Source organism: Hibiscus syriacus, unplaced genomic scaffold (assembly GCF_006381635.1).
Source record: "Hibiscus syriacus cultivar Baekdansim isolate YM2019G1 unplaced genomic scaffold, ASM638163v2 tig00110548_pilon, whole genome shotgun sequence".
Taxonomy (NCBI): domain Eukaryota; kingdom Viridiplantae; phylum Streptophyta; class Magnoliopsida; order Malvales; family Malvaceae; genus Hibiscus; species Hibiscus syriacus.
In genome coordinates, this window is record NW_024062775.1 from 3,978,480 (window position 1) to 4,005,935 (window position 27,456).

Genomic DNA, 27,456 nt, shown 5'->3' on the forward strand with positions numbered 1-27,456 from the left:
ATATATATATATATATATATATATATATATATATATATATATATATATATATATATACTATATTAATATATAATATTTTATAAACTATATACTTTTTATAGTTTATATACTTTTTATAGTTTATACATATATAGTTTATATACATAGTTTATATATATAGTTCACATAAACATAATTTATATATATAGCTTATAATAATTATATAGTTTATAATATAAATATAGTTTATAATTTTATATACATAGTTGATATATATAGTTCACATAAATATAATTTATATATATAGTTTATAACAATTATATAGTTTATAATATAAATATAGTTTATATATAATTTTATATTATATATATATATATTATATTTTTTCAATTTTTAAATGAATGCAAGTTAGTATATTTTTCATTATTTCTTTACATTTTGCATTTATTTTGATTTAATCCTTTTGTGTTTTTTAATTTATTTCAATTTTAAGTCTTTCACTTTTATATGTATTCAATTTAGTCCTTAAATTTATATTTACATATTACATTGTTAGTTGTTATTTATTTATATTTTTGTAATTGGCCCATAATTTTTTAAATGTGTTTAATTTAGTCCTTTTTTATATTAATTTAAACCTCACATTTTAAATTTATTTCGATTTAGTCCCTTTCCTATGTGTGTTGTTTAATTTATATTTTAATATTTTATTTGTAATTTTACATTTCTTCAATTTTGTCATTAAATTTATATTTTTTACAAAATTGATCCATGAATATTTATTTTTCTCTTAATTTACTCGAAATCATATACAATTACAACTTGCAATTCAACAATCACGAAAGATGAAAAAATAATTAATCCAACAAAATAAAAATGATCGACCTGAACTCAATCCGTATCCGATAAACATTCGACCTGAATTTTATATGTCAATGATGTGACCCGATCTGAACGAGATCCGACTGAAGTCCACCCGAACCTGAATTAACATGTTCTTTATCTGCTTCGGATTTGAACTGTTTTTACCTGAACTGACATCAATCCGAACTGAAAATGACCCGACCTAAACCCGATCTGGTGTCAAATCAACCTGAAAATAACCCGAACTGATTTGACCTGACCTGAACCTGATCTGGATCTAGTGTCAAATCAACCTGAGTTGACTTGTACCCGATTTTACCCGACCTACCAAGATCCGACTGAAACCTGTCCGATTACCTGATTTTACAGCCCTAAGTTTAGTAAGTGGAAAAAATATGTAAATAATGAAGGGTGTTGATTGAATTTGACAAGTCTTGCCTCAGGTGGGGATAACTGGTATAACTTGGTTGCCATGAAATTAGGCCCCAATAGTCCTGATGGAGGCTTATCTGTTCCATTGGGGAACACATACGCTGTGTCCATGGTCTTGTCAGAATCCATTGTTTTATCGAACTGTACTAGAAAAAAAAACAACAATTATCAGGAGCGGATATATGATTTTATATTAAGAACTGCAAAAGATCATGTACCTGTTGAGAAAGATACGGCAGATTTGGACTTGGCATGAAAGCAGTGGCGAATACTGCAACAGCAACTTGTTCATGGAATTGTTCCATGGCAGCTGATATGCTATACCCACGAAGACTGTGACCCACTAGAATCACCTTCTCCTCTGGTTTTAGAGACGCCATGAAGGGCATCAGAGGTTCAAAGTAATCGAAAAACGAGTGAATCTCATGAACTTGCTTAGCATGAACACCGTAACCAGCCATGTCCAAAGCTGTAACCTTATGGCCCATTGATTTGAGCTGAACTATCACTTTATACCAACACCAAGCTCCATGGCAGGCTCCGTGAACTAGCACAAAATGACCCTCTTTCTTCCTTTCCATCTCTTTTGCTTCAGTCTCTTAACTTCAATGGCTTCCCTTTGGAATCCTTTTTGTCAATTTATATCAGAAATATGTGCGGCTTCGTCAACTTCATCGTCGTTTTCAGTGTGTTATAGTGTCTTTGTTTCCTTCTTTTCCAATAACAAATAAAAGTTACCATAAAACAAAAACGTCATACCTAAAAGATGAGCATTATTGTTCTATATAAGCAAAAAATCCATCTTTCATTGTTCCATTTCTGGGATTGAAATCCTTCCGACGGAATCAAAGAGAGCATCATATGGCAATGGTCGGCCGTTAAACATCAAAATCAATATTCAATTTCTAAAGGATAACATCGTAACATCTCAATGCTTTTGTTGAAAATACTACTGCCCCAACTTAACTAGAAACACGAGTAATGGTTAATAAAAATAAGGGTAACCTACAAAAATGGTCACCAAACTTTTAGGATGCTTGTATTTTGGTCACCATACTTTTAAAATTTGCAATACAACCATCTAACTTTTTGTTCGTTTCCAGTAAGATCTCTGGTGTTACCTCCCGTTAGTTTTATCTGACGTGACACATTACTATTACTTTTTGGCTTAATAAAATAATCCTTTGACCCATTTCAACTTGATAAAAAAATTCCTCACCCAAAATTGACTGAAAATCATAAAAATCAAGTTTTTTTTTCTTTCTATTCTCTTTGTTTGATCAACAATAAAAGCTAGTAATGGAGATGCCAACTTCAATCCCAACATGTTTTATGGAATGTCAGCTACCCTACGTACAATTTGGACGAATAATAATGTTGGAAGGAAATTCTTTGAGTGCGTTAATCATGGACGTGTATCTAGAAGAAATTGCAATTTTTTTATCTGGTATAAAACCCCATTGAATTCACATTCACATAATTATTTGGTATAATACCCCATTGAATTCACATTCACATACTGTTATTGTTGGTTTACTAAGAAAGATGAGATCCATGGAAAGGGGAAGAAAGTTTGAGCAAGTGATTTGGGTGGTTTGTTTGGGAATTTTATTGTACCTGATTCTAACTCGTGTTAAGAGAGGAGTAATTTAGGATTTAGGAATTCTATTTTTCTTTTTTTTTTTTTTTTTATGGTTTTTTTGTTGCTTCAAGTCTTTCTCTACCTCATTTTCATCCGCCAACAATCGATAATCTAAAAAAATCCTGAACCGGAAAATCTAAATTAAACATGTTTTATCTAAGTCATTTGATCGATGAAACAATTTTAAACACTTTTAACTTTTTTCAAATTTTATATGGTGTTGTTTTGGGAATATTTTTTTAATTTTTCTTAAGCTAAAAAATATTAGTAACATGAGAAGTTAGATAAAACTAACGGGAGGTAACGTCAATAACCTTACTAAAAATAAATTAAAAGTTTGATAAATGTATTGTAAGTTTAAAAAGTTGGGCTACCAAAATGCAAGCAACCTAAACGTTCAATGACCATTTGTATAGTTTATCCTAAAAATAAATTTTAATGAAATAAAATAATTTTATTATGTTATTATAAAAAATAAAAAATAATGTGTTATACTTGGATGTGTGTTAGTATGAATATAAGTCGAACAATGAATGATAGTGCTCGTGTAAGTATTTATCACAATTTATCTTCAAAATTTAGGTATACAAATTTTAAAGAATTGCATTGATTTCAGGACTGTATCAATCTTAGTTACTTATTTGTTCATTTATTTTTGAGAGAGGATTGATGACCAATCCACCGCAAAGATCTGTTTTTGGCGATTCAAAATGTTGCAGTAACTAAGGGAACTCCACTTTCTTTCAAAGCGCATCAATTTTGTGTTACGATCACATCCCCTGCTCTCCTCGGCCGCGTAAATGCCACCGTCATATGAAACCTCCTACCTAGCCTCCCTCGTACAGAAATGCAGCTCCATAACGACCCTAAAAAAAGCGCGTCAGCTCCACGCTTTCCTACTGACCATCTCCACTACGCCCCTCAATTCCCTTTCCCCGTACGTTCACAACAACCTTGTTTCTATGTATTCTCGATGCAACTCCCTCTCGGATGCCAAGAAAGTGTTCGACAAAACTCCCAATAGAAATGTAGTTTCATACAATGCGCTCATCACAGCGTATTCTCGAGCACCAAACCATGCTAACTTAGCCTTTAGATTGGTTCCCCAGATGGGTTTTGAGTGTTTAAGGCCTAATGGTGCCACTTTCACGAGCTTATTACAAGCTGCTTTGTTGGTTGAGGATAGATTGATTGGTTCGTCAATACATGCTCTTGTTGTAAAGTTTGGTTTTTTAGGTGACGTTTGTGTTCAAACTGCCTTACTTGGGGTGTACTCGAATTGTGGGGATTTGGAGTCTGCTAATGCAATTTTTGCTTGTATAGACGGTAGGGATGTTGTTGCTTGGAATTCTACAATATTTGGAAACTTGAGGAATGGTAAGATAAATGAAGGGCTGGCTTTCTTTTTTGAAATGATTAAGTCTGGGGTTTACCCAACTCCATTTACATATTCCATGGTGTTAAATGCTTGTGGTAAGGTTGGGAATTATAACTGGGGGAAAGCTATCCATGCCCAAATCGTTGTTTCGAATATTGTAGTTGATTTACCTTTGCAAAATGCCTTGCTTGACATGTACTGCAATTGTGGTGACATTGAAACTGGGCTGAATGTTTTAGTAAGATTGAAAACTTTGATTTGGTTTCTTGGAATTCAATGCTTGCGGGATTGGCAGAGCATGGAGATGGCATAAGAGCCATGGAGCTATTTGTTGAGTTGAAGGGGATGCCTTTTCTTAAGCCTGATGAATACACTTTTGCTTCTGTCATTTCTGCAACTAGTGCACTCCTAGCATCCGATTATGGGAAGCCCTTGCATGGTCAAATCACAAAATCAGGAATGGGAAATAGTGTTTTCTTAGGAACCACTCTAGTGTCCATGTATTTCAAAAATGGTGACAGTGAATCTGCTGAGGCAGTTTTTAGTATGATCTTGAAGAAAGATGTGGTTCTTTGGACTGAAATGATTATGGGTTACTCTAGAATGGCTGATGGGGAGAGTGCAATTAGATTGTTGGTTCAAATGTGTCAAATGGGGTTTAAGATTGATAGCTTTGTTCTCAGTGGTGCATTAAGTGCTTGTGCTGACCTTGCAATGCTGAAACAAGGTGAGATGATTCATTCTCAGGCTATGAAATCTGGATATGAAGTTGAAATGTCTGTTTGTGGTAGTCTGATTGATATGTATGCCAAAAATGGAAACCTTCAAGCAGCTAAATCCATATTTTCCTACGTTTCTTACCCAGATTTGAAGTGTTGGAATGCAATGCTTGGGGCATATAGCCTCCATGGAATGGCAAAAGATGCATTGAAGCTATTTGACGAGATCCTAAAACAAGAACTAAAGCCAGATCAAGTAACATTTTTGTCTCTCCTATCTGCTTGTAATCACAGTGGCTTGGTTGAGAGAGGAAAGTTCATTTGGGCTTGTATGACGGAAAATGGTTGCACCGCAGGACCCAAGCACTTTTCCTGCATGGTGAGTTTGCTTTGTCGAGCTGGGTTGTTAGACGAAGCAGAGGAGATGATCATCAAATCACCATACAGTGAAGAACGTTTGGAACTCTGGAGAACTTTGCTAAGCTCTTGTGTCACTTTCAGAAGGTTGGAGAAAGGAGTTTATGCAGCGGGTCAAATTCTCATGGTTGATTCAAGTGATAGTGGAACCCACATCTTGCTTTCCAATCTTTATGCTGCAACAGAGAGATGGCGAGATGTAGCAGAAATGAGGAGAAAGATCAGAGACTTGACGTTGGAAAAGGATCCTGGCCTAAGTTGGATTGAAGATAAAAACAATATTCATGTATTCGCGTCGGGAGATCAATTGCACCCGCAGGTTTACGATGCAGAAACTGAACTGCATAGGTTACGAGGGAACATGACAAGATCAGTAACAAACGACTTTCATCCAAGTTTTTAGTTTAACATCAGAAACTCAACTAAATGTGATTTACCCCAGGTAATTATATATTCACACAGGAATTATAGTTTTCAAATATATACTCAAAAGAAGAAAAAAGTTCCTACAATGTTACAGTAATAAGGATCTTGTAGAACTTCAATCAATACTGAAAAGAATGCAAAAGAGATTAGGATGTTTCACAAAGCTAACATCCTGTTTTTTTTTTCTCTAGATATCATCAACAGCCTACAGGATCCTTCAACTCCAGTGCTAATGACACTGCACTTTAAAGGAATATCATGAGTAGAGAAACTGTCAAAATGAACTATGTGGGTCCCTTTATGTGCAAAGGATCATTGCAGTGAACAGAAAGTAGTTTCGGGCTTTCCATATTCAAGCCGCAATGACTAACGCCGGGTAGTCCGGGACTTTGACCTTGATGATTTCTGCAAGAACACACATCGACGAGGTTAGTTAAGGGAAAAATAATTGATCCATGTGAAAATGCCTGTTCTTTCCGAAACTAAAGAAAAAGTGAAGAAAAAATTGAAAGCCAAGATAACACACTACTCACAGATGCAGCCCCGAAGCTAGCACCGGATCCTGTTGGAGCACCTGGGAAGAAAAAACTCAGTTAGACAACACACAATAATTAGATCAAAATATATCAACCTACATCAAAACACAGTGGCTACTTAAAACAAAAATGATAAGCATGATCTGCAAAGACATTACTTGAAAATAGAAAGAAGTGATTGCAGAAAATATAATAACATAAGAAGGTACCTGAAGCAAATGGTATTGAAAAAGAACCTCCAGCAGATGCAGTAGAGCTGAAAGCTGGTGTGGTACTAGAAAAAATAGAGGGAGTGGATGAAGATCCAAAGAAAGATCGTGACGAGGAACTGAAAAGGGAATTTTGGGTGGAAGCTCTTGTGGTTCGTGTTGCAAACAGTGAAGATGACATGGAAGAAGCAGGAGTGGAAGACGGTGTACTGAAAAGAGATAATCCACCTTTCCAAGAAGCTGTTGATGGTGCAGCAGATGTCTGTGGGGCAGAGGCTGCTGCAGGAATTGTTGCTGAGCCAGGAAGCAACCCAGCAACCTGAGTTGATGGTTGTGAATTGGTAGGTAAATGCAAGGTTGGATGTACCCTCTTAGCAGCAGCTTCTTGCTTGGCAGTTTCTCTCCGATCAGCTTCAAGAAAAGGATCATTAACATCTCCTCTGCCACGGTGATCAGCAAGATATGCTGTTTTCATTGATTGAATGTACTGATGAATGCTCTCTACCTACAAAACAGTCATAGGACAAGTCAAATCTTTTTTCTTGTGTTGTATTTTGGGTGGGGGTGGATAGGCGTTAAGTGTGCATGTAAAAAGTAAAATTTAAAATCACATCTTGAATGCATGCTATGACTACTTTTTTTATTTATTAAGCTATGGTGACTACTCTAAAATCACAGTCATAGGTACCATGCTATGACTACTTTAAACATAAAGCATGGACTACATAAGAATACATAAAAAAAATCCTTGTCTCAACTCAATTTCAAAAAATAAAATTTCAAACAAGAAGATATATATCTGCTCCTTAGCATATGACTATGTACCGTCAATCAGACAAAACATAAATGCACATAGAATGATATACAAGTACGCGCATCTTGCTTACCTTGGCAGCCACAAGAACAAAAAACTCATGCACATTGGACATTACTTTGGGAAGAGATTGCAATTATGAGGATGCTTGATTGCTAGAGTTTCTTTCAGAATTCAAAAGGAGAAGCTGTTCCAACTCTTCAATCCACTGGCGGCACTCACACAAATACTTCTCAAATCTAGCAATGGTATACTGTAGAAATGGAGATGGCTTCTTGGGAAGCCCATAGCAAAAATAAAAAATGGGTACCATGGTTGCAGCAGTTGGTTGAAAACCGGAACCTGGGGCCGTTGTTGCTCCTGGAGCCTGGGATGGTGCTGCTGCATTTGAAGCTCCTCCTGTGTTTGAGTGAAGGAACCGTGGCCGAAACATCATGTAAGAACGAACATCAATCTCTGTGTTCCTTAACATATCTTTCGCAGTAGCCATCAATTCTTGCAGCAAAGCTTTCTGCCTCTCCATGGCAGTGGCGATTCCTCCAAGTTCCTGTTGTAAACAACCATGCCAATTTATACACCAATGCTACGCACCACAATATGAAAGGACAAGGAAAATGTTTCAAAACTGATGGCTTGTTATACATATCATTCAGACAAGAAATACTTCAAACTCTGAGGGGGGAAATCCACTGACCGATCCAAACCTGTAACTTAGAGATCTTTTCTTCTTGAGCTCAGTAAACTGGCATGGAGGTAATAACTAACCTAGATCAATGGGTTTGGAAACAACTCTTAAATGTTGAACACCTTCACTTAATGAGGGTGAAAGAAAGCATTCCAACAGTTCACAATTTGTTTCTGGTATTCGCAATAGCAACAAATTGATGAACCATTCATAGTTGCATAACATGGATCATATTCAACTGTCTTCCCGCACATGGAGTAGCTTAGTTTCATGAATGGAACATAAGCCACTCCTGAACAAAAAAAGACAAAACAATACATCTAAAGTAAAATTAGATTAGAACCTTGAGCTAATCTAAAATATTCACAAGGGAAACTATTTTTTAGTGCTTGTTCGCCTCACTTATATCCTAATTTGGTGAATGATCAGGAATGCTATGTTATTCAATACAAAACTATTATATGACTCCCTTATTCTAATTTAGCATGTTTTAGTATCTAAACTTTCATATTTTTTAAATCATACTTGATGTTTAGTTTTCATTTCATTTTAGTACCCTCCATTAAAAACTTGAAACGTTTAGTACCTAAACTATCAGTTTTGGCTCGTTTTAGTGCTTAGACTTTCAATTTTTTTTCAAAATTTAACGTTATATTTTGAATGAGAGTACTAAAATGAAAAAAAAAAACTATATTTTTAACAGTGGGGTACTAAAATAAAATAAAACTAAACTTTATGTATGCTTTTGAGAAAAAAAATGAAAGTTTAAATACTAAAACAGATCAAAATTGATAGTTTATGTACTAAATGTGTATTTTACCCTAAATTCCATTACTACGATTTAGCATATGTACTCTAATTTAATTATTTTTTTAAACTTTACAAATTTAATTTTAATTAAACGAACAGTTTTTAAATTTGTTCAATTAAATTTTAATATTAATTATTGTATTATGGTTAAGCTGTATATTTAACTTTTATATTCTTTAATCCTTGTTGTATATTTAATTTTTATATTTTTTAAACTTGATCATTGTTAATCCTTATAGTTTAATTATATTATTTTATTTGATGTAAATACTACTGAAATTTTAAAATATTTAAAATAAAGAAATTAAAAATTAAATTCATAACTTATATAATACACGACGAAATGATAGAAATTGACTTTTTTTTTAAGTTAAGAGGATGAATAAAGATATTAATTATAAATATTTTATAATTTTATATATGATTAGTATTTTTTATAAGATGGCAGCAAAAATAATCTTTCTCTTCATGCACTTAAAAGAAGAAAAGAATTAATATAATTATTGGACCAATATATAAATGATCATTCCTCTTGGCGTGAAATTAAAGTAACTGGATTTAGTAGAACCATACTAATATTTTTATATGAATTTGAGGTAAAAAGTTTATTTTTGTTATTCAAGGTTTAGGGTTTAGGGTTTTATATTATCTTCCGTGTTTGTTCCTTTAATTGGCTATCAAGCTTGATTATAGGTTAGATGTATATAAGAAAGAAGAAGATGGATTTGAAAACAGAGTGGAAAGATCATTTTGGCTGAAGTCATAAGCAATCCGTCCATTAGAAGGATTGAAAGATTGTGCAATGTGCACTCAATCGAAGGCATGAACAAAACGGAGGCAAGATTGTAAAAGATTTATCCGTTGTTGGTGATTTCCACCTCACCCTACCACTTTTCCACCAACAAAAAGGCTGCTATTGATAAGTTATTTTCACATGATCCCTGCTCCATTATAAAAATTCCGGCATCCCCCAGCTAGGAGAAATACTAGCAGCATTGCTGGTTCATCTCCTTCTTCTTTCTAAATTGGCATGGGTTTATGTTATATTCCATCTCTTGCACACTGGACTAGAGGGTTCTTTTTCTGGTTTCAGGTTTCGGGTTAGTGTGCAGGGGGTGGAATACATCATTCAAATCATGATATTTCTGTTATTATCGGCTTATAACAAGCCTTTCCAACGGTGGTCGACACCGGCGGAGGCAAAATGCCCATCCTGAGATTCGAATTTATTTCTATTAGTTGTCCATTTTCCTGTAGGTGTCATCCTGAAATTTTGTGTGTGGATAATTCGATTTTATTACCCAAAGAAGCAGATTTCTGCTACAAAAACAATCAGCGTTCTGATTACATTAGAAAACCCTACTTACAAAAACAAACAATGATCAAACTATACCCCAATGATTACAAAGAGTATTATTAACACTATCAAGTCTATTAATATTCCTACCCCTTAATTGTATACCTACAATTTCCTTAATAGTATGAAACATTTCATCAACATTTCTTGGACAACCTTGGAACAATATTTTGTTTCTCTCCTCCCATAAAGTGTAGATTAAAGAGTTCGAAGCTAGCTTCATGATTGTTGTGAGTAAGGACTTACCTTTTCAAGCACCATAAGCCCAAGCTAAGTGAGTCTCCCATGACAAAGTTCTTCTCAAGCCATTAAGATTGAAGACTGCCTCCCATAAAGAAGCAGCCAAAGGACACTCAAAGAACAAGTGGTCCCTTGTTACCAAAGCAACATTACAAAAAACACATTGACTTTCGCTAACAAGCCCCATGCGATGCAGCCTATCCTTTGTTGGAAGTCTGTCAAGTAAAGTCATCAACACAATCATATTATGCTTTGGGGTGTGGAGTGGGAATCATATCAGCTTCTGCCATGGTACTTTAGTACCCTTCACCCTAATCACTTCCCAAATATCATCTACCTTTTTAGCTCCAGAAGATGGAACACAAAACAGGAAAAGCCTCGGTCCTCATTTTAAGGATACACCTTAAACTCCAGCTAGTATTAATACCTAATCCTGAAATTTTATTTGTGATTATCTTATACAAAAAATTTCAATATGCGTGTTCATCCTCAAAAAATTTTTGGATCCAGGACTATGAAAGAAAGTTTGTTGTGTATAGATGCTTCACAGTATGTTTGGTTTCAGTTTCGTTTAATTTCTTTTCCCTTTCCATTCATCTTTTTGAGATAGTTAAAACCAGTAGGTTTCATTGTTGTTCAACTTTACGTTCCAAGGGGAGATTTTAGTGGATAACAGAGAGGGAAATGTAAACTTTAAGTTTACTATAATGTAAATGTGAATTCTTAAGTGCAGGTTTTTATGGCAATCTGCAACTCGCAGCGGGAGCTGGAATTGGAGGAAGAAGATGACTATGGAAATTCCCAGCTATCACTAGTAATTATGGTGAATATATATATAGGAAAAAAAGGTGAAACCATACAATAATGACCATAACATCACATTACAGTCAGTGTTTTGTGATTCATCGACAGTAGTATTCCTTATTTTATTGTTCTTGTTTGGATTACACTTCCTAATATGAATATCAAACTAGTTGAAGAAATCTCTTTAATTTTGAAGAACCGAGTCATTAGCATAAATCAATTTTTTTAACCTAATAATGAAACTCTTATCGGCCTTACTTTGATTTAATTACGGTAAATAGTCAATCTTTTATTTTAAACACATCCAAACAGTCTTCAGGTTCTACAAGGATTACTCACAAGCAATGGAATAAGTTGTTTATCTAAAAAACTTCTTTAAGTAATTTAGATGACTTATAGAGAGCTTTTATTTTATTTTGAAGGGTAAAGTATAGAAATGGTCACTGAACTTTTTAGATACTTGCATTTAGGTCCCTCAACTTTTAAAACTTATAATACAGTCACCAAACATTTAGTTCGTTTGCAATATGGTCCCCGAAGTAACATCCGTTTTCTGCCTTTAGGGTAAATTATATAAATGGTCACTAAACTTTCCATGCACTTGCATTTAGGTCCCCCAACTTTTAAAACTTGCAACACAATCATCAATTACATTCTAAACCCCAAATCCAAAATACTTCAATTATATAAACCTCAAATTCCAAAATACTTCAATTACATGTCCAACCCTAAATTCATAATCCATTCTCAAACTCTGCCATAACAAATTAAACTTGAAGCAACAACCTTAAACCCTTTAAACATAACCCTAAATGCTAAATTTCCCCACCAATTAACCCAACATAATCAACATGTAGTTCATTTTGGGTCCATAACAATAAGTGATTATGTTGGGTAGGATTTAAAAGTTAGATTTAACCAACTATAAGTGAACAATACTCAATTCGATTTGAAATAAATATTTTTCGACTTGAATTGATTCAAAAAATTTGATACAAATTGACTTTGAGTTGTAATTTCATAAACTCAACTTAAAAAAATTCAAGTTAAAATCGAGTTGTAAAATACAACTCGAATACCTCAAAATTTTTTAGTAATTATTGGATTAATTTTTAAGTTTGAGTCAAGTCCCTTGACTCTGTATGATATATATATCACAAATGGAAAAATATGAAGAAATATATGTATTGTATATGGTTAAAAAACTATTTAAATTAGAATCAAATAATATTATAGTATTATAAATATTTATGATTAAATTTAAACATAAACTCAAAAATTTAATTCAATTTGACTTGATTTAAATTTTATAAACTCAAATCGAAAAAAATTCAAGTCAACTATTTTATAAACTGAACTGAATTAGAATCAAATAATATTATAATATGATAAATATTTATAATTAAATTTAAAGAGAAACTCAAAAATTCAATTCAATTCGATTTGATTTAAATTTTATAAACTCAAATCGAAAAAATTTTGATTCAAGTATTTTATAAATTGAATTAAATATTTAGGTCCTACATAACTCTAAACCTAAACCTAATATAATGATTTATTGTTCACTTATAGTTGGTTAAATTTTTTCGAAATAGTTATGTTTTGAGGGTTTAAGGTTGCTGCTTCAGATTCAGTTTGTTAGGAAAGATTTTGAGAATGGATTATGAATTTGGGGTTGGACATGCAATTAAAGTATTTTGGAATTTGAGGTTTATAATGTAATTGAAACATTTTAGATTTGGGGTTTAGAATGTAATTGATGATTGTGTTGCAAGTTTTAAAAGTTGAGGGACCTAAATGCAAGCGCCTAAAAAGTTCAGTGACCATTTATATAATTTACCCTAACAACAGAAAATGGTCGTTACTTTGGGGACCATATTGCAAACAAACTAAATATTTGGTGACTGTCTTGCAAGTTTTAAAAGTTAGGGGACCTAAATGCAAGTATGTGAAAAGTTTAGTGACTATTTTTACACTTTACCCTATTTTAAATTCTTGCTGCTATCTGTGTGCTACTGTTGAAAGGTCCGTCTAACGATTTCAAACCCCACCCCTTTTTTCCCTTTATTGTAACTATAACACCTTTTAAGGTTGCAATATAGCAATTTGCTCCAGTTGCCTACGAGAATAAGACCAATTTAAAACAATTGGGATGTGTTTGGTTGGGGGAATGTGAGATTCCCATGGGAATGAAATCCATATTCCCCCGTTTGGTTGGCCAGGAATGTCATCCCCGGTAATCTTACATTACCAATAGTGAATTTTTGGGGTATATTACCGGGAATGTCATTACCTCCCTTTCCTTAAGTATTGTTAGATTACCGGCATTTTGGACTAAAATGCCCTTAAATTTTTTTCTTTAAAAAATATCATTATTCTGTCATTGAATAATAAAAATTCTACGAAGGTTAAATTACAAATTTATCCTTAAACTATTTTAGATTTACAAAAAAAATATATAATTAAAATTTTATATGAATTTCAGGGGTTAAAATAAAATTTTACCCTTTCATTAAACATTTTTATATTTTCAATTTTGTAAAAAAATTATATAAAGTTTATGAATTTAATTTTTTTAAAGAAAATATATAAATATTTTCTAACTTGTTAAAAAATATATATATAATAAGGATAATTTGGTCAAATATACATTCCAATAATCTTTTATTCCTTTAATCAAACACGATAATCTTACATTCCTGCTAAACCAACCAAACACAAAATATAACATTCCCAGTAATCATATTCCTTAGTAATCTTTTATTCCCACTGGTAATCTTACATTCTATGAACCAAACACACCCTTGGATATTGGATCAGGTTTATGGCATTTCTTCTGGTTAAACAAAAGCACTACTATCTAAATATTTGAGCATATCAACAACCAATAGCTACACACTCATCAATTTGATCTGAGCCTGTTAGGAAATATAACAATAATGAGTAATTTCCCTATAACCAGATTAATGAGAATGCAAAATAAAAGCAGAAAAATAATACCCAAAAAATTGATAACGGAGTTCAGCCAATTGTGCTTACGTCTCCGGACTGCTGCAGATCTTTTACTAAGAGATAAAATTTACAAGTGTTTACAAAACACTCACTACTAAGAAACCTCTCTAGTATTGGAAGGAAGAAATGATTTTGGGATGATTTTGAAGCTAAATGAGCTATGGTATTTATAGTTGAAACTTAGGGATTAATCTTGTAATTAACCCTATTTTTATTTCAATAAAATAATGCCTAACTTTGAATTCTAATTTGCAGCAGTCGGCTGCCATCAACTTTCAATAATATTGGCTGCCATCTAGAATATTCAACAATCTCTCACTTGAAGACTGATTTTAATCTGTCTTCACACCTCGATCAATGCAGCAGCATTTATGGTCTTGTTATTCTAGCATGCCAACTGAAGTTGAACATAACTTCAGTTTGTCCGTGGTCACCGTCTTTGTCAACATGTATGCCGGATTTTGAGCTCCACTGGTCTTTTAAAGTTTCAAAATCCCATCTTCTAGAAGAGACTGGATAAAATGATATCGCAATTGTATATGCTTCGTCCTGGAATGAAAAGACAGATTCTTCGCTAGATGGATAACACTTTAACTGTCACAATACAAGATATTGTTTTCTTGTTTCTTGCCTAACTCTTCCAAGAAACTTTGGAGCCAAACCATCTCCTTGCTGGCTTCCGTAACAGCGACATATTCTGCTTCAGTTGTGGAGAGAGCAACTATCTTCTGTAGTTGAGAAACCCAACTCACTGCAGTTCCTCCGAGAGTATAGACATACCCTGTAGTGCTTCTTCTGATGTCGACATTTCCGGCTAAATCAGCATCTACATAGCCTGTCAGTATCGTATCTCCACCTTTGAAACAAAGTTCTTTGTTTGTGGTACCCCGCAGATATCTGAGGATCCATTTGACTGCTTCCCAGTGTACCTTGCCTGGATTATTCATGTACCTGCTAACAGCTCCCACTGCATGAGCAATATCTGGTCTGGTATAAACCATGGCATACATCAGACTTCCAATTGCTGAGGCATACGGCACCTTCACCATGTGTGCACGTTCTTCCTCTGTCTTTGGTGACTATTCTTTGGAGAGTCTGAAATGAACACCTAAAGGTGTACTTACTGATTTAGCATCTTGCATGTTGAACCTGGAGAGTACTTTGTTGATGTACTCAGCCTGTGATAACATCAAAGTCCCTGACTTTGTGTCTCTCTTGATCCTCATCCCAAGAATCTTCTTTGCAGCGCCCAGATCCTTTATAGCAAACTGCTTCGACAATTTTTGCTTCATGTTTATGATCTCTTGCATGTTTGAGCCTGCAACGAGCATGTCATCAACGTACAACAATAAAATAATGAAGCTATTGTCGAACCTCTTGATGTAGCAACAATGATCTGCTTGGCATCTGGTAAAACCACTACTACCCATGAAACTATCGAACTTCTTCTACCACTGTCTAGGAGCTTGTTTTAAACCATACAAGCTCTTCTTCAACCTACATACCAGGTTTTTCTTTCCTGCCTCTATAAAGCCTTCTGGCTGCCTCATATAGATTTCTTCCTCCAAATCACCATGAAGGAAAGTTGTCTTTACATCTAACTGCTCAAGATGTAAATTCTCTACAACTATAATTTTCAACACCAGTCTGATTGTAGACAGTTTTATGACTGGAGAGAAAATTTCATTGTAGTCAATACATTCTTTTTGCTGAAAGCCTTTGACAACCAATCTTGCTTTGTAGCGTTTTCTCCCATTGTGCTCTTCTTTGATCCTGTAAATCCACTTGTTATGGAGCGCTCTCTTGCTTGGTGGTAATTCAGCTAATTCCCACGTCTGATTTGACATAAGCGAGTCCATCTCATATTTCATGGAAGACTCCCACTTGACTGAATCCTCCACTTGCATGGCTTCATCATAGCACTCTGGTTCACCATTGTCAGTCAGCAACAAGTATTGCAAAGAAGGAGAATACCGTTGAGTTGGTTTAGGAATTCTAGAGGAGCGTCTTAGTTTCGGTGTGCCTGGTTCTTCTTGAACTGCTTCAGGACTGATCTGAACATCATTTCCAGAAATCTCCTCGAACTCATCAAATTCCTTTGTTTCAGTTTCGATGTTTGAGCTACTTGATTCTATGGTTTATCCGTCTTTGTACATCACATTCTCATTGAAAATGACATCTCTGCTTATGATGATCTTCCGATTTTCGTAGTCCCAAAATCGGTAACCGAACTCATCACCATCGTAACCAACAAAGATGCATTTGTTGGACTTGGCATCAAGTTTACATCTTTCAGCAGAGTTTATGTGTACATAAGAAATACAACCAAACACTCTTAAGTGTGAAAGGTTTATTTCTTTCTTGATCCAAGCTTCCTCTGGTATTCCGCCATCCAAAGGAACTGAGGGCCCACGGTTGATCAGGTAAGCTGCAGTGTTGATAGATTCAGCCCATAGAAATTTGAGCAATCCGGCATGTATCCTCATGTTTCTGGCACGTTCATTCAGAGTTCTATTAATACGCTCTGCTACGCCATTCTACTGCGATGTTATGGGAACTGTTGTCTCCATCTTGATCCCATTGTTTTCTCATAAATCTCTGAATCTACTGTCTCTGTACTCTCCTCCATTGTCAGACCTCAACCGCTTGACTTTTAAACCAGTCTCATTTTCCACCATGGCCTTCCATTTTCTGAAGGTATCGAAGACTTCTGATTTCTTCTTCAGAAAATAAACCCACACCTTCCTTGTTGAATCATCGATGAATGTGACATAATATAGTGAGCCTGCAAGAGATGGAACTGGGGATTGTCCCCATACATCAGTATGAACCAATTCTAGCCTTTCTGTCTTGGGTGTATTGCCAATCTTTGCAAAACTGACTTTCTTTTATTTTCCAAAGATGTAATCCTCGCATAGTCCTACATCTACATTCTTTAGATCCGGCAGCTTCCCTTTTGAAAGAAATATCTTCATTCCTTTCTCGCTCATATGGCCAAGTCTTTGGTGTCATAGGTTTGATTTTCCATCAGCATCTGCTACTGTAATGATATTCTCTAAGTTTGAGGTTACATAGAGAGTACCAGTCTTCTTACCACGAGCAATGACGAGTGCTCCTTTGGTAATCTTCCATTCATAGCCTGAAAATGTTGTATTATATCATTCTCCATCAAGCTGTCCAACAGAAATCAGATTTCTTTTGAGGCCAGAAATATATCCCACTCATGTCAGCTTCCAGGTGGTCTGATTTGGCAGCTTTAGTCGAATATCTCCTTTTCCGACGATCTTCAAGGTTTCATCATCAGCTAGATGAACCTTCCCAAAATCACCACTGACATAGTTCTCCATGATTTCTCGGCATGGGGAGGAGTGGAAATATGCCCCTGAATCCAAGATCCATGATTCAATCGGACTGTTGACACTTAGAATCATGGCATCACCTGTCTCCTCTGTCATATTTGCAGATTCCTGTGCGCCGGTATTTTTCTTCGGTGCTCGACAATCTCTTTTGAAGTGACCCTTCTTGCCGCAGTTATAACAGGTAAAATCTTTCTTTCCCGTTATTGATTTTCCCCTTCTGGATTTTGATCTGCCACGATTTGAATTTCTTTCTGAAGTTCTCCCTCTAGACTCTGTGTGCAAGGCTGAGGAGGTTGATGCTTCACCCGATTCTCTTCGTCGAATTTCTTCACTCAATACCAGATCTCAAACATCGTCGAATTTTAATTTGTTGTTTCCCGACGAGCTGTTGACTGCTGTAACAGTAGCATTCCAACTGTCTGGTAGAGATGATAAGAGAATTAAAGCTCGAACTTCATCATCGAATTCAATTTCCACGGAACTCAACTGGGTTGTGATTGTGTTGAGTTCATTCAGGTGTTGAGCCATTGATGCCCCTTCCGCCATCCGCAAATTGAATAATCGCCTCATCAAATGAACTTTGTTTGAGGCTGATGGCTTCTCATACATACTGGAGAGAGCCGCCATAAGATCCTCCGTGGTCTTTTCCTTTGCTATGTTGAAAGCAACATTACGGGATAACGTCAGTCGGATAACTCCGAGGGCTTGTCTGTCGAGAAGAGCCCAGTCTTCATTCTTCATGCCCTCTGGTTGTTTTCCTGAGAGGGGTTGATATAGATTTTTCTGGTACAGAAAATCTTCAATTTTCATCTTCCAAAATCTAAAGTCCGCACCATCAAACTTTTCAATTTTCACTTTCCCTTCGTCTGCAGCCATCGCTCCCACTCGAATCTGGCTTCGTTTGGATCGTTTCTGATAATTTTTACGAACTGCCGTGTATTATAACACCTCCGTCGACAAACTCGTATCGCCGACCAAATTTCACTATTCACTTGAATAGTAAGCCGAATAGTAACCTCGTAAAAAATTGACAGAATTTACAACCAAAAGCTCTGATGCCAGTTGTTAGGAAATATAATGAGAATGAGTAATTTTCCTATAACCAGATTAGTGAGAATGCGAAATAAAAGCAGAAAAATAATACCCGAAAAATTGATAACGGAGTTCAGCCAATTGTGCTTACGTCTCCGGACTGCTGCAGATCTTTTACTAAGAGAGAAAATTTACAGGTGTTTACAAAACACTCACTTCTAAGAAAGCTCTCTAGTATTGGAAGGAAGAAATGATTTTGGGATGATTTTGAAGCTAAATGAGCTAGGGTATTTATAGTTGAAACTTAGGGATTAATCTTGTAATTAACCCTATTTTTATTTCAATAAAATAATGCCTAACTTTGAATTCTAATTTGCAGCAGCCGGCTGCCATCAACTTTCAATAATGTTGGCTGCCATCTAGAATATTCAACAGAGCCATGTCTCTACACGAATATGGTAGACAAAACAAACAAAATCACATGGCATCAAGTTAACTAAAGAAGAAAAAACCGGAGCCATAGTCCTATATCTACTTTGATATCCGCTCACTAATTCAACTTATACTAGAAAAAAGGAGGAAAATTCACTTGAGCCCATTTCCTGGTGTTGAAATAGCAAGATCAGGCCAAGAAAAGCAATTCATGCCGCCAACGAACCCACTTTCTCCATCTTGATACTGCCATGTGGTCCCCATTCTCATTCCCCTAACAGCAGCAGCAGTAGCAGCAACAACCCCGCCATCAACGACAACGGCTACATCTCCCATTCCTGAAAAGCCCCACATTCCTCTCCCAAACCCAAACCCAACATCCTCGAGTGCCAGAGCAATATCAAACCCAAAACCACCAAGATCCAGAAAACCAAGCCCTTGAGTATTCAACAACGAAGTAAAACTCCCACCACTACCATTACCCTTCGACTCTCCACCAATACCAAAACTTCCTTGGTTACCCGAGATCGGCAACAAAACTGGCGTAGCAGGTAAAGGGAAGTTATTATAACTAGAGGTGGTGCTGGTAGTGACGACGACGACGTGGGAGGCAGCGGTGCGTGAACGCTTATCATTTTTCCTGGTGCCACCGCCAACAGGGATGTCCCGGAGAGTACCACCATGAGTCCAGTAACGACGACAGGACTTGCAGAAATGACGAGGCTGAGAAAAGTTGTAGTTGTTGCAGTAGCAAAACTTATTATTAGTAGAGTCACAACGTGGGCACGGTAGCTGTTCTTGTTCTGGAGGTGGCGCTCTCGGATTAACCGCCTTGCTTAAACGCCTATTTTGATCTCCGGAATCCGTTAGCATTTTGAGACCAAAACAAAAGCAGCTTCAAAGTATAGTATATATGTCTTAGATTATGTTTGTGTTGCTGTGGGTTATATACGGAGGATTTCATGGGAGAAAGTGAGAGAATCTGTGGGACAGTGAAAACATGTTCTGAAGGTTATATGGGACACAAGAGAGAGAAGAGAGCAGACTTTTATAGTGTTGTGTTTGGGCACGATAGTGGGCTAGCTAGGCAGCGAGGGGTCTGATTAGGGTCGGTTACTAGGAATGCGGCTTTGTGTTTAACTGGTTTTTAAGTTGTTCATTTTTAACAACAACAACAAAAAAGGTCGTGAATGAACAGTGAGAAACAAAACGACAAAGTATGATCTCTAGATTCTAGAAATGACGTCCCATCAGTACCTAAACACACATTTTTAATTTTAAAAAGAAATCAAAATTAAGGCCGAAGCCTTGAACTAAATCCGAGTTGCGGAGGCCAATACCGTCCTTGTGTTGCTATCGTTTTCTAACAAACTTGGGATTGCTTATCGGGAGAGAGAGGACCTAAGCACCCATTAGGAAAAGCTCAAAAACAAAATCTGAATTTTTACAAGGAATTTTGATAATAACAAATTAAAAATAAAATAACTGGAAGGACAGAAAAACAGAATAATGGTGTAATTATTAACTCTCTCCCCTCTGATTTCGGAATCATCAGATTCCTCTTTCTCACCGCATTTCTCGCTCCACATCTCCACCCTCCATTTTTCTAATATATTTCTTCCATAATTTTTAATACATACTCACTGAATACTTATTTACTATCTCTCTCTTCTCCTTCTATTTTTGTTTTAGTTATTTAATTATTTTAATAATATTATATTTTAATTCTATTTTATTTATCCACATTAATGATAGAATAATAGTTTTATCTCCTAAAATTTATATATTTTATCAATTTAGTCATGTATTAAACTTTATTTTTCTCATTCACTTCTTTATCTCTCCCTTTCACTTCTTGACTTCTCTACTTCTAATTTGATTTACCAGTAAATTTTACCTATTAAATTTCAACCAAATATCTTTAGATTTTATAAACCCTGGTCATCCAATTCCCATGCCAATTTTCAAACCTTAATCAACCAAAGTTTATAATGTCCCCATGTAATCAGGCGTTTTTACTCAAAAATCACCCTGACATGAACTAATTACCTATTAGACACAGTTTCAAAAAGTTTTATCGATCTAACACCCTTTTTGACAAGGCGATGATGGTCCCTTACGTGTGGCCACGTAATGAAAGGTATGGATAGTCATCCGTACCTTATTTGAGTTGCCGCGTAAAGGAAAGGCGTAGATCATCATCTGTGCCTTTATGTGATCTGACACGCGCCAGTAAGGCGCGGATGGTGATCAACGCCTTTCATTATTGGTTCTGAATTTCTCGGCCTTTAAACTCTCCCCTCACCTATAAATAACACCCCCTTCAACCGTAAACATCACCACATCAATTCCTCCTATATTTGCTTCACCAGTTCCTTCGATCTTTCGTTGTAAGATAATTTTTTTAATATATTATATTTATTTTATATATGATTATTTGAAAAAAATTTATTGTACTAATTATTTTCTATTAGTTTTTACGGTTGTAAAATTGGAAAGTGGGATCATACGTCGAGATATTTTTGTCGATACGGTAACAATATAAAATTATATTATTTAAATTATTGTTAATATTTTTATTTTTTATTAGGTTATATTTTAATTCATATACTATTTATTTAATTAGGCGTATTTCAACTATTATTTTTGCAGATATAAGACTCTCAATCTTTTAAACTCTCAGAATGACGCGTATTTCAGCTATTGTTTACTATGATAGAGAAATTCGGGAAGGTGAAACTGGCGTCGTGTTCGCATCAAATCATTCTATCAAAATATCCTTCAAGAGAAACATAACTCTTGAGGAGCTGATAACGAAGATTTCAGGAAATGTTCATGTTGGAAGTACTAGAAGATTGTCCTCGCTTCAGTACAGATTTCCAATATCGGTGTTTCTATTAACTTATACAACATTCAAACTATCAAACGATAACTATGTTGCAATGATGGTTGATTCTTAAAATCATTATTCAGATGTCGATACGAAGATGTATGCGAAATTTGTTGAAGTGCGTGTTATTCGTGGTATGTCATTATGCTCCCACTATGGGTTGGCTCAACAAGTTGACAGCCCAACTACAGTTATGTGTGATGATTTTAACGCCATAATAGGAAATCCGCATCATGGTGTCATCCCATCAAGTTCAATGGGGAGACATGATGTCCATCTAAACGAAGCATATTGCCTTCCATTTTATAACTACAAAAAATAATAAAAAGTAAATATAATATAATTTAATAAAATACTAAAGTATTAATTTATTATAATATAGTAAAATATTTTACATTCTAAATAAAATTTGACCGGGTATGAGCTTTAAGAGGATTTGGGCTTTGAGAAGATTTGAGAATTTGGTGTGTTTGAATGAAGAAATGAGAGGGTATTTATAGGGAGAAGGGAGGGGTTTGGTCGGTTGGGGTAATTAATGTGGGAGGTGTGAATGGTTGAAAATTAAATGAAAGGCGCAGATCACCTTACTGGCGCGGATCACCTTACTGGCCCGTTTCAGAATCCCAGAAAGGCGCGGATTGTAACATCCCAAACATTGGGCTAGTGAACAAAAGGTAAGATTTTGAAATTTTGTGATTTAAGTGGATAAAATGAAAAGTTTAGGGATTTAATAGGAATTTCTTTATATAGGATGGATTAGAAAATATTAAAAGAGGAAGGGACATATTGGTCATTATACAAGAAATAAATTAAAAATATCTTAAGTGGTGTAATATATATGTGGGAAATAGGGAAATGAAGAAGTATCTGGAAATATTTTTCTCTTATTCTTCTTCCTTTAGCCGTGAGCCCCATTTCAAATGTGAGTTTCTTATAAGTTGATTATTTCTTGAAATTATTAAGTTTGGTTTTTGGTCTTTGGGTGATCTATAAGATTAAGGAAAGCTTAGGATTGCTTAAAATTAAAAGATGGATAAGTTATGGATGATTAAGAAAAGAGGGTTTTTGAGTGAATTATTGAGAAAGAGCTAGTAAATGAATTTTGAAGTGAAATTTGTGAAATAATAAATCTGAAGTTTTAGAAAGGACTAAGAACAACGTGGATTAATTAGTGTGATTTTTTATTTAAAGTATGCTAGTGAGACATTGGATGTTAGAGGTGTTAAAGTGATATAAGTTGATTTGGATAAGTGTAGTTGAGTTTAAAGGCTTAAAAGGAGAGTAAAGTGGGGAGTTTAGAAAAGTTTTAGAAAATTTTTGAGTTAAACAAATAAGTTTTGGGCAAGAGGTATCGGTACTAGATGAACAATACCGATACTCCAAGGCAAAAATAAGTAATATTTGTGTTTGGGTATTGATATTGGATGAACAGTATCGATACCATAAGGTAAAAGTTGATGAATTCTTCATAGAGTATCGATACCGAAGGAGTAACATCGATACTAAGGGTATCGATACCAATGTTAAAGTATCGATACCATTTTTAGAACCGAATTCCAATATGTATGAAGGGTATCGATATTGAAGTATAGTATCGATACCCCAGTGAGGAAGTATCGATATTGTACCTTGGGTACCAATACTATTCAGATTGAAATGTTGAATTAGGTGCTTTGTTTAATTTAAGTTGTTAAGGATTGATTTATAGTGATTGAACTCCGATATTCATATAAGTCATATATTTGTGTAAATACTGAATGAAAGTCAATTCCGAACGAATCAAATATATAAGTTGAGCAAGAGAGAGATAAAGAGTTATAAGCGTTGATTTGACTAAGTGAGACTAAGGTGAGTGCATATTACTATAAGATATGATTATATGGAAATTAGACTTGTGATGAGTCTATTTCCAATATTTTTATTTCATGATTGCATGAATACTAATATGTTGTTAATATGGTTTCTATGTATACATGACTATGAGTATATGTTATGTGTTATATGCATTGTTCTACCTGATTTATGTGTTACATATTATCCTATGTGATTACATGAAAATGTGAAATAAGTTATGCAACATTGAGTTATATGATTACTTGAAAATATGATATAAGTTATGTGAAAGGGATCTATGTGATTATATGTCTATCTGACACAAGTTATGTGAAATATATAAATGGTAAATCCCATAGTATGTGATATGAGAGCTGAGGGTATAATTGGCATGCCTAGAGTCGAGGGTTCTATGCGGTCCTTCGGGACAATTCTATGCGGTCCTTCGGGACAATTCTACGTGGTCCTTCCGGACATTTCTACGCAGTCCTTCGGGACAATACTATATGGTCTTTCGGGACATTTTTATGTGGCACTTCGGTGCAATTTATATGAGTTGTGGTGATAGCATTTGTGCACAACCTCAATGCACTCACATACCTTAAGTTCTCAGTAATGTACCATGGGCTATTAAATGACATAACATGAATTAACAATGCATAATGTGATATGTTCTTGTTGGTTAAATTATGATGATATATGTTCTTGACGATTAAATATATGATGTTTCCTATACATTATAAAAGTATGTGATTACATGTTTCATTTTTTCAGTTATGCATTATATGCCTCACTAAGTCAACGTCTTAGCGTGTGAGTGATTTTCACAGGTAGGTTCAAATAAGTTGGGAGAGCAAGATTAAGGCAAGTCAAGACATCATAGCTCTACAGAAGATCATATCATAATCGATTTAAGTTGTATGTTCTTTTGTTATATGTTATTTTGTTGACAAGTAAATGAAAGTTTAAATCAAATATGCTCTGATTAAATTTTGTAAACATACTTGTTGGATTTATGTAAATTATTAGTTTTTATTTTCAAAATTAGTTTAATTTTTCATAATTACTTATGGATTCATGGCTCCATCACTTTTATACAAATGTATGTTTAAATTTCAAATATCTTTTAAAAAAGTAGATGTTTTGAAAAGTCAATGTGACACCTCAGATTCGTATCTGGGTCAGATACGGGTTGGGGGTGTTACATGGATGATGATCCACGCCTTTCCCTTATGTGGCGCCAGCTCGAATAAGGCGCAGATGACCATCTGCGCTTTCATTACGTGGCGCCACGTAAAGGAAAGGCACAGATGACCATTCGCACTTTGTTAGAAAAATGCTATATCGGTAAAATTTTCTAAAACGATGTCTGACATGTAATTAATTCATGTCAGGGTGATTTTTGGGTAAAAACGCCAAGTAATCATCCACTTTGTTGGGTGTTTTTCCTAAAAAAAATAATTAGATAATCTAATTAAAAATACAAAAAAAAGGAGGGGTGCTTGCCCAGGGACCACAAATTTAAAAAAAATCAATTTAATTTTTTAATAAATTATTTAAAAAACTGTAAAATAAAATAATATACCCATGAATTTATTAAATTGTTAGTTGTTATCATTAAATTTTTATAATTTTCAATATTTATTAAAACGATAATAAATTGTTCAACTTCTCATAAAACTTTAATTCAATATTTCTTTCTCAAATTAAAAAAAAAATTCAAACGAATCTCTCTAATCTTAGTCTTACTAAATTCCCACCACCAACTCAACAGATCTCTTTCTCGATTTCCCCATATCAATGGAAATTTTATTAACATTATTTATTCACTTCAAAAACTCAATGAGAGGAAAATATTGAGTAAAATTAACATGTTTCTTTTCCCTTTCATATTCCACAATTCCTCTTAAAATTATTACTCTAACTTTTTAATTTATCATATTTATTACAAATACAAGGTCACAATTTTTTATCAGCAATTGTGGTGCTTAAATCATATTAAATATTGTTCTTAAATTTTAGGTAGGTCATGCTTTTAAATTCTTTCTTTTGATTATTATATATTTTTAAATTATAGATAAGATCAAAGGCAACCCAACACATGTGTCACATTGACGACGGCCCAGGAAAGCATGTTGGGGCAGTTTTTTAGGGTTTAATTTCTATATTACACGGTCCTGAATATGGGTTGTCGTTGTCTGTTGCAGTGAGTTTCCTTGAAGAAATACCAAAGAACATAGTCGCTTGTCAAAATGTGGCCTCTGATGCAAAATCAGCACAAAAACCGCCTGCACCACCCGGTTTTCTCTCCATTTCACGCAAGAAATTGCTTCAGAACCTTGAAATCAGTGTAGGAGCAAGGGTTAGCGCATGGGTCGATTCCATGAGAGCTTCTTCCCCAACTCATATTAAGTCTATACCTTTCATTGCCGATGATGAAGGTTCCTTGAATGTGAGTTCTTACCTGTTTCAAGCCTTGAACCAAAATGGGTTTTCATTTTTTTCAAAGGCAATAAAGATTCTGACTTTCTGTGGTTGATGAAATTGTTTAGCTGCACCATCCATCGGCGTTGGATATGTTCGAGCAGATAATAGATGCTTCGAAAGGGAAACAAATAGTAATGTTTTTAGATTACGATGGCACTCTTTCTCCGATTGTTGCAGAACAAGATCGAGCTTTTATGTCCAAGAAGGTTAGTTATTTGTTCACATGACACCACGACTATTCTTTGCATAAAATTTTTGGGTACTTCTCATCTATAAATTTGACATTAATTTCACATGATTTGTGTACACCAGATGAGAAAGACGGTGAGAAAGGTAGCCAAATGTTTCCCTACAGCTATAGTGAGTGGTAGATGCAGGGACAAGGTACATTTTCAGGCATTAAAATTTGATCCTTTATTTAATGTTCACACAATTGGTAAATCTTTTGTTGTTTTGAAAACTGCAAGGTATATAACTTTGTCAAGTTGGCTGAGCTATATTACGCTGGAAGCCATGGAATGTACATTAAAGGCCCTGAGAAACTTTCCAAATCTAACACAGTGAGTGAACTTATGTTTCTCAGGTCAAAATCTAACACAGAAACACATGATGTGTTTGATATAAAATCAGTACATGTTCTCGACTGGCACCTTGACTTGCACTTTGATCTTGAGATTCCAACGACTGATCTTGATTTAAGAACTTGATTGAAAAAAGTAGTTATCTGTTTAAATCATAAATCTCACATTAAACACTACATAACCATATTTACCTTTGATCTAGGTTTTTTCTACCGAAAACTTGTCGGAAACTTATTACCTATGCACAATTTCCCTTCAATTCTTTCCATTTACTACTATGCTGTGATTCGCATTTAGCATCTCTTATTCTTAGATTACTCGGTTAAACTTATCTAATAGAGGAAGAATTTATGCTTGGATTCGAACTTTGAATTTATTAGATGCCAGTTTTTGAAGATGACTACATGAACCATTTGAGTTTCGAGTTCACTTAGGAATGCTTATTCTTTCTCTATAGTGTGTGAATTTGGTGGTTGGCATGAACTAATCCTATGATAAACCCATCCTCGAAGTGTAGT

At 34.8% G+C, this 27,456-nt stretch overlaps 4 protein-coding genes and 1 pseudogene across 4 annotated transcripts in view; 2 read left to right on the top strand and 3 right to left on the bottom strand.

The window, feature by feature from the left end:
- LOC120130612 (salicylic acid-binding protein 2-like) overlaps positions 1-27,456 on the bottom strand; it is a 33,149-nt gene that overhangs the window by 2,844 nt on the left and 2,849 nt on the right. The window contains exons 2-4 of the mRNA XM_039147821.1: positions 12,099-12,106; positions 1,494-1,858; positions 1,282-1,416 (exon numbers count right to left, since the gene is read on the bottom strand). Coding sequence (XP_039003752.1) covers positions 1,282-1,416; positions 1,494-1,856 — 498 coding nt within the window. The 5' untranslated portion in view covers positions 1,857-1,858; positions 12,099-12,106. The remainder of the gene's footprint in view (positions 1-1,281; positions 1,417-1,493; positions 1,859-12,098; positions 12,107-27,456) is intronic.
- On the top strand, positions 3,575-5,888 carry LOC120131042 (pentatricopeptide repeat-containing protein At3g50420-like). The gene is given in 2 exon segments (XM_039148149.1): positions 3,575-4,525; positions 4,528-5,888. Coding segments are annotated over 2 exon segments (2,115 nt in total). The 5' UTR covers positions 3,575-3,717; the 3' UTR covers positions 5,835-5,888.
- Positions 5,893-10,740, bottom strand: LOC120130613 (annotated as a pseudogene).
- LOC120131043 (dof zinc finger protein DOF3.4-like) lies at positions 19,265-20,090 on the bottom strand. Its single transcript, XM_039148150.1, has one exon. It carries the CDS (start codon positions 20,018-20,020, stop codon positions 19,301-19,303), a length of 720 nt encoding a protein of 239 aa, XP_039004081.1. The 5' UTR covers positions 20,021-20,090; the 3' UTR covers positions 19,265-19,300.
- Positions 21,832-27,064, top strand: LOC120130614 (probable trehalose-phosphate phosphatase I). The gene is made up of 6 exons (XM_039147823.1): positions 21,832-21,880; positions 22,121-22,171; positions 26,078-26,322; positions 26,423-26,563; positions 26,670-26,741; positions 26,825-27,064. Exons 1-6 carry the CDS (start codon positions 21,832-21,834, stop codon positions 27,062-27,064), a joined length of 798 nt encoding a protein of 265 aa, XP_039003754.1.

Bases quoted from the DNA above. Each gene is read 5' to 3' on its own strand.
- LOC120131043 (XM_039148150.1), bottom strand. From the start codon at position 20,020: ATGCTAACGGATTCCGGAGATCAAAATAGGCGTTTAAGCAAGGCGGTT.
- LOC120130614 (XM_039147823.1), top strand. From the start codon at position 21,832: ATGACGCGTATTTCAGCTATTGTTTACTATGATAGAGAAATTCGGGAA. The intron at 26,564-26,669 runs GTTAGTTATTTG...TGTGTACACCAG, and splicing joins GAGCTTTTATGTCCAAGAAG to ATGAGAAAGACGGTGAGAAA. The intron at 26,742-26,824 runs GTACATTTTCAG...GAAAACTGCAAG, and splicing joins GTGGTAGATGCAGGGACAAG to GTATATAACTTTGTCAAGTT.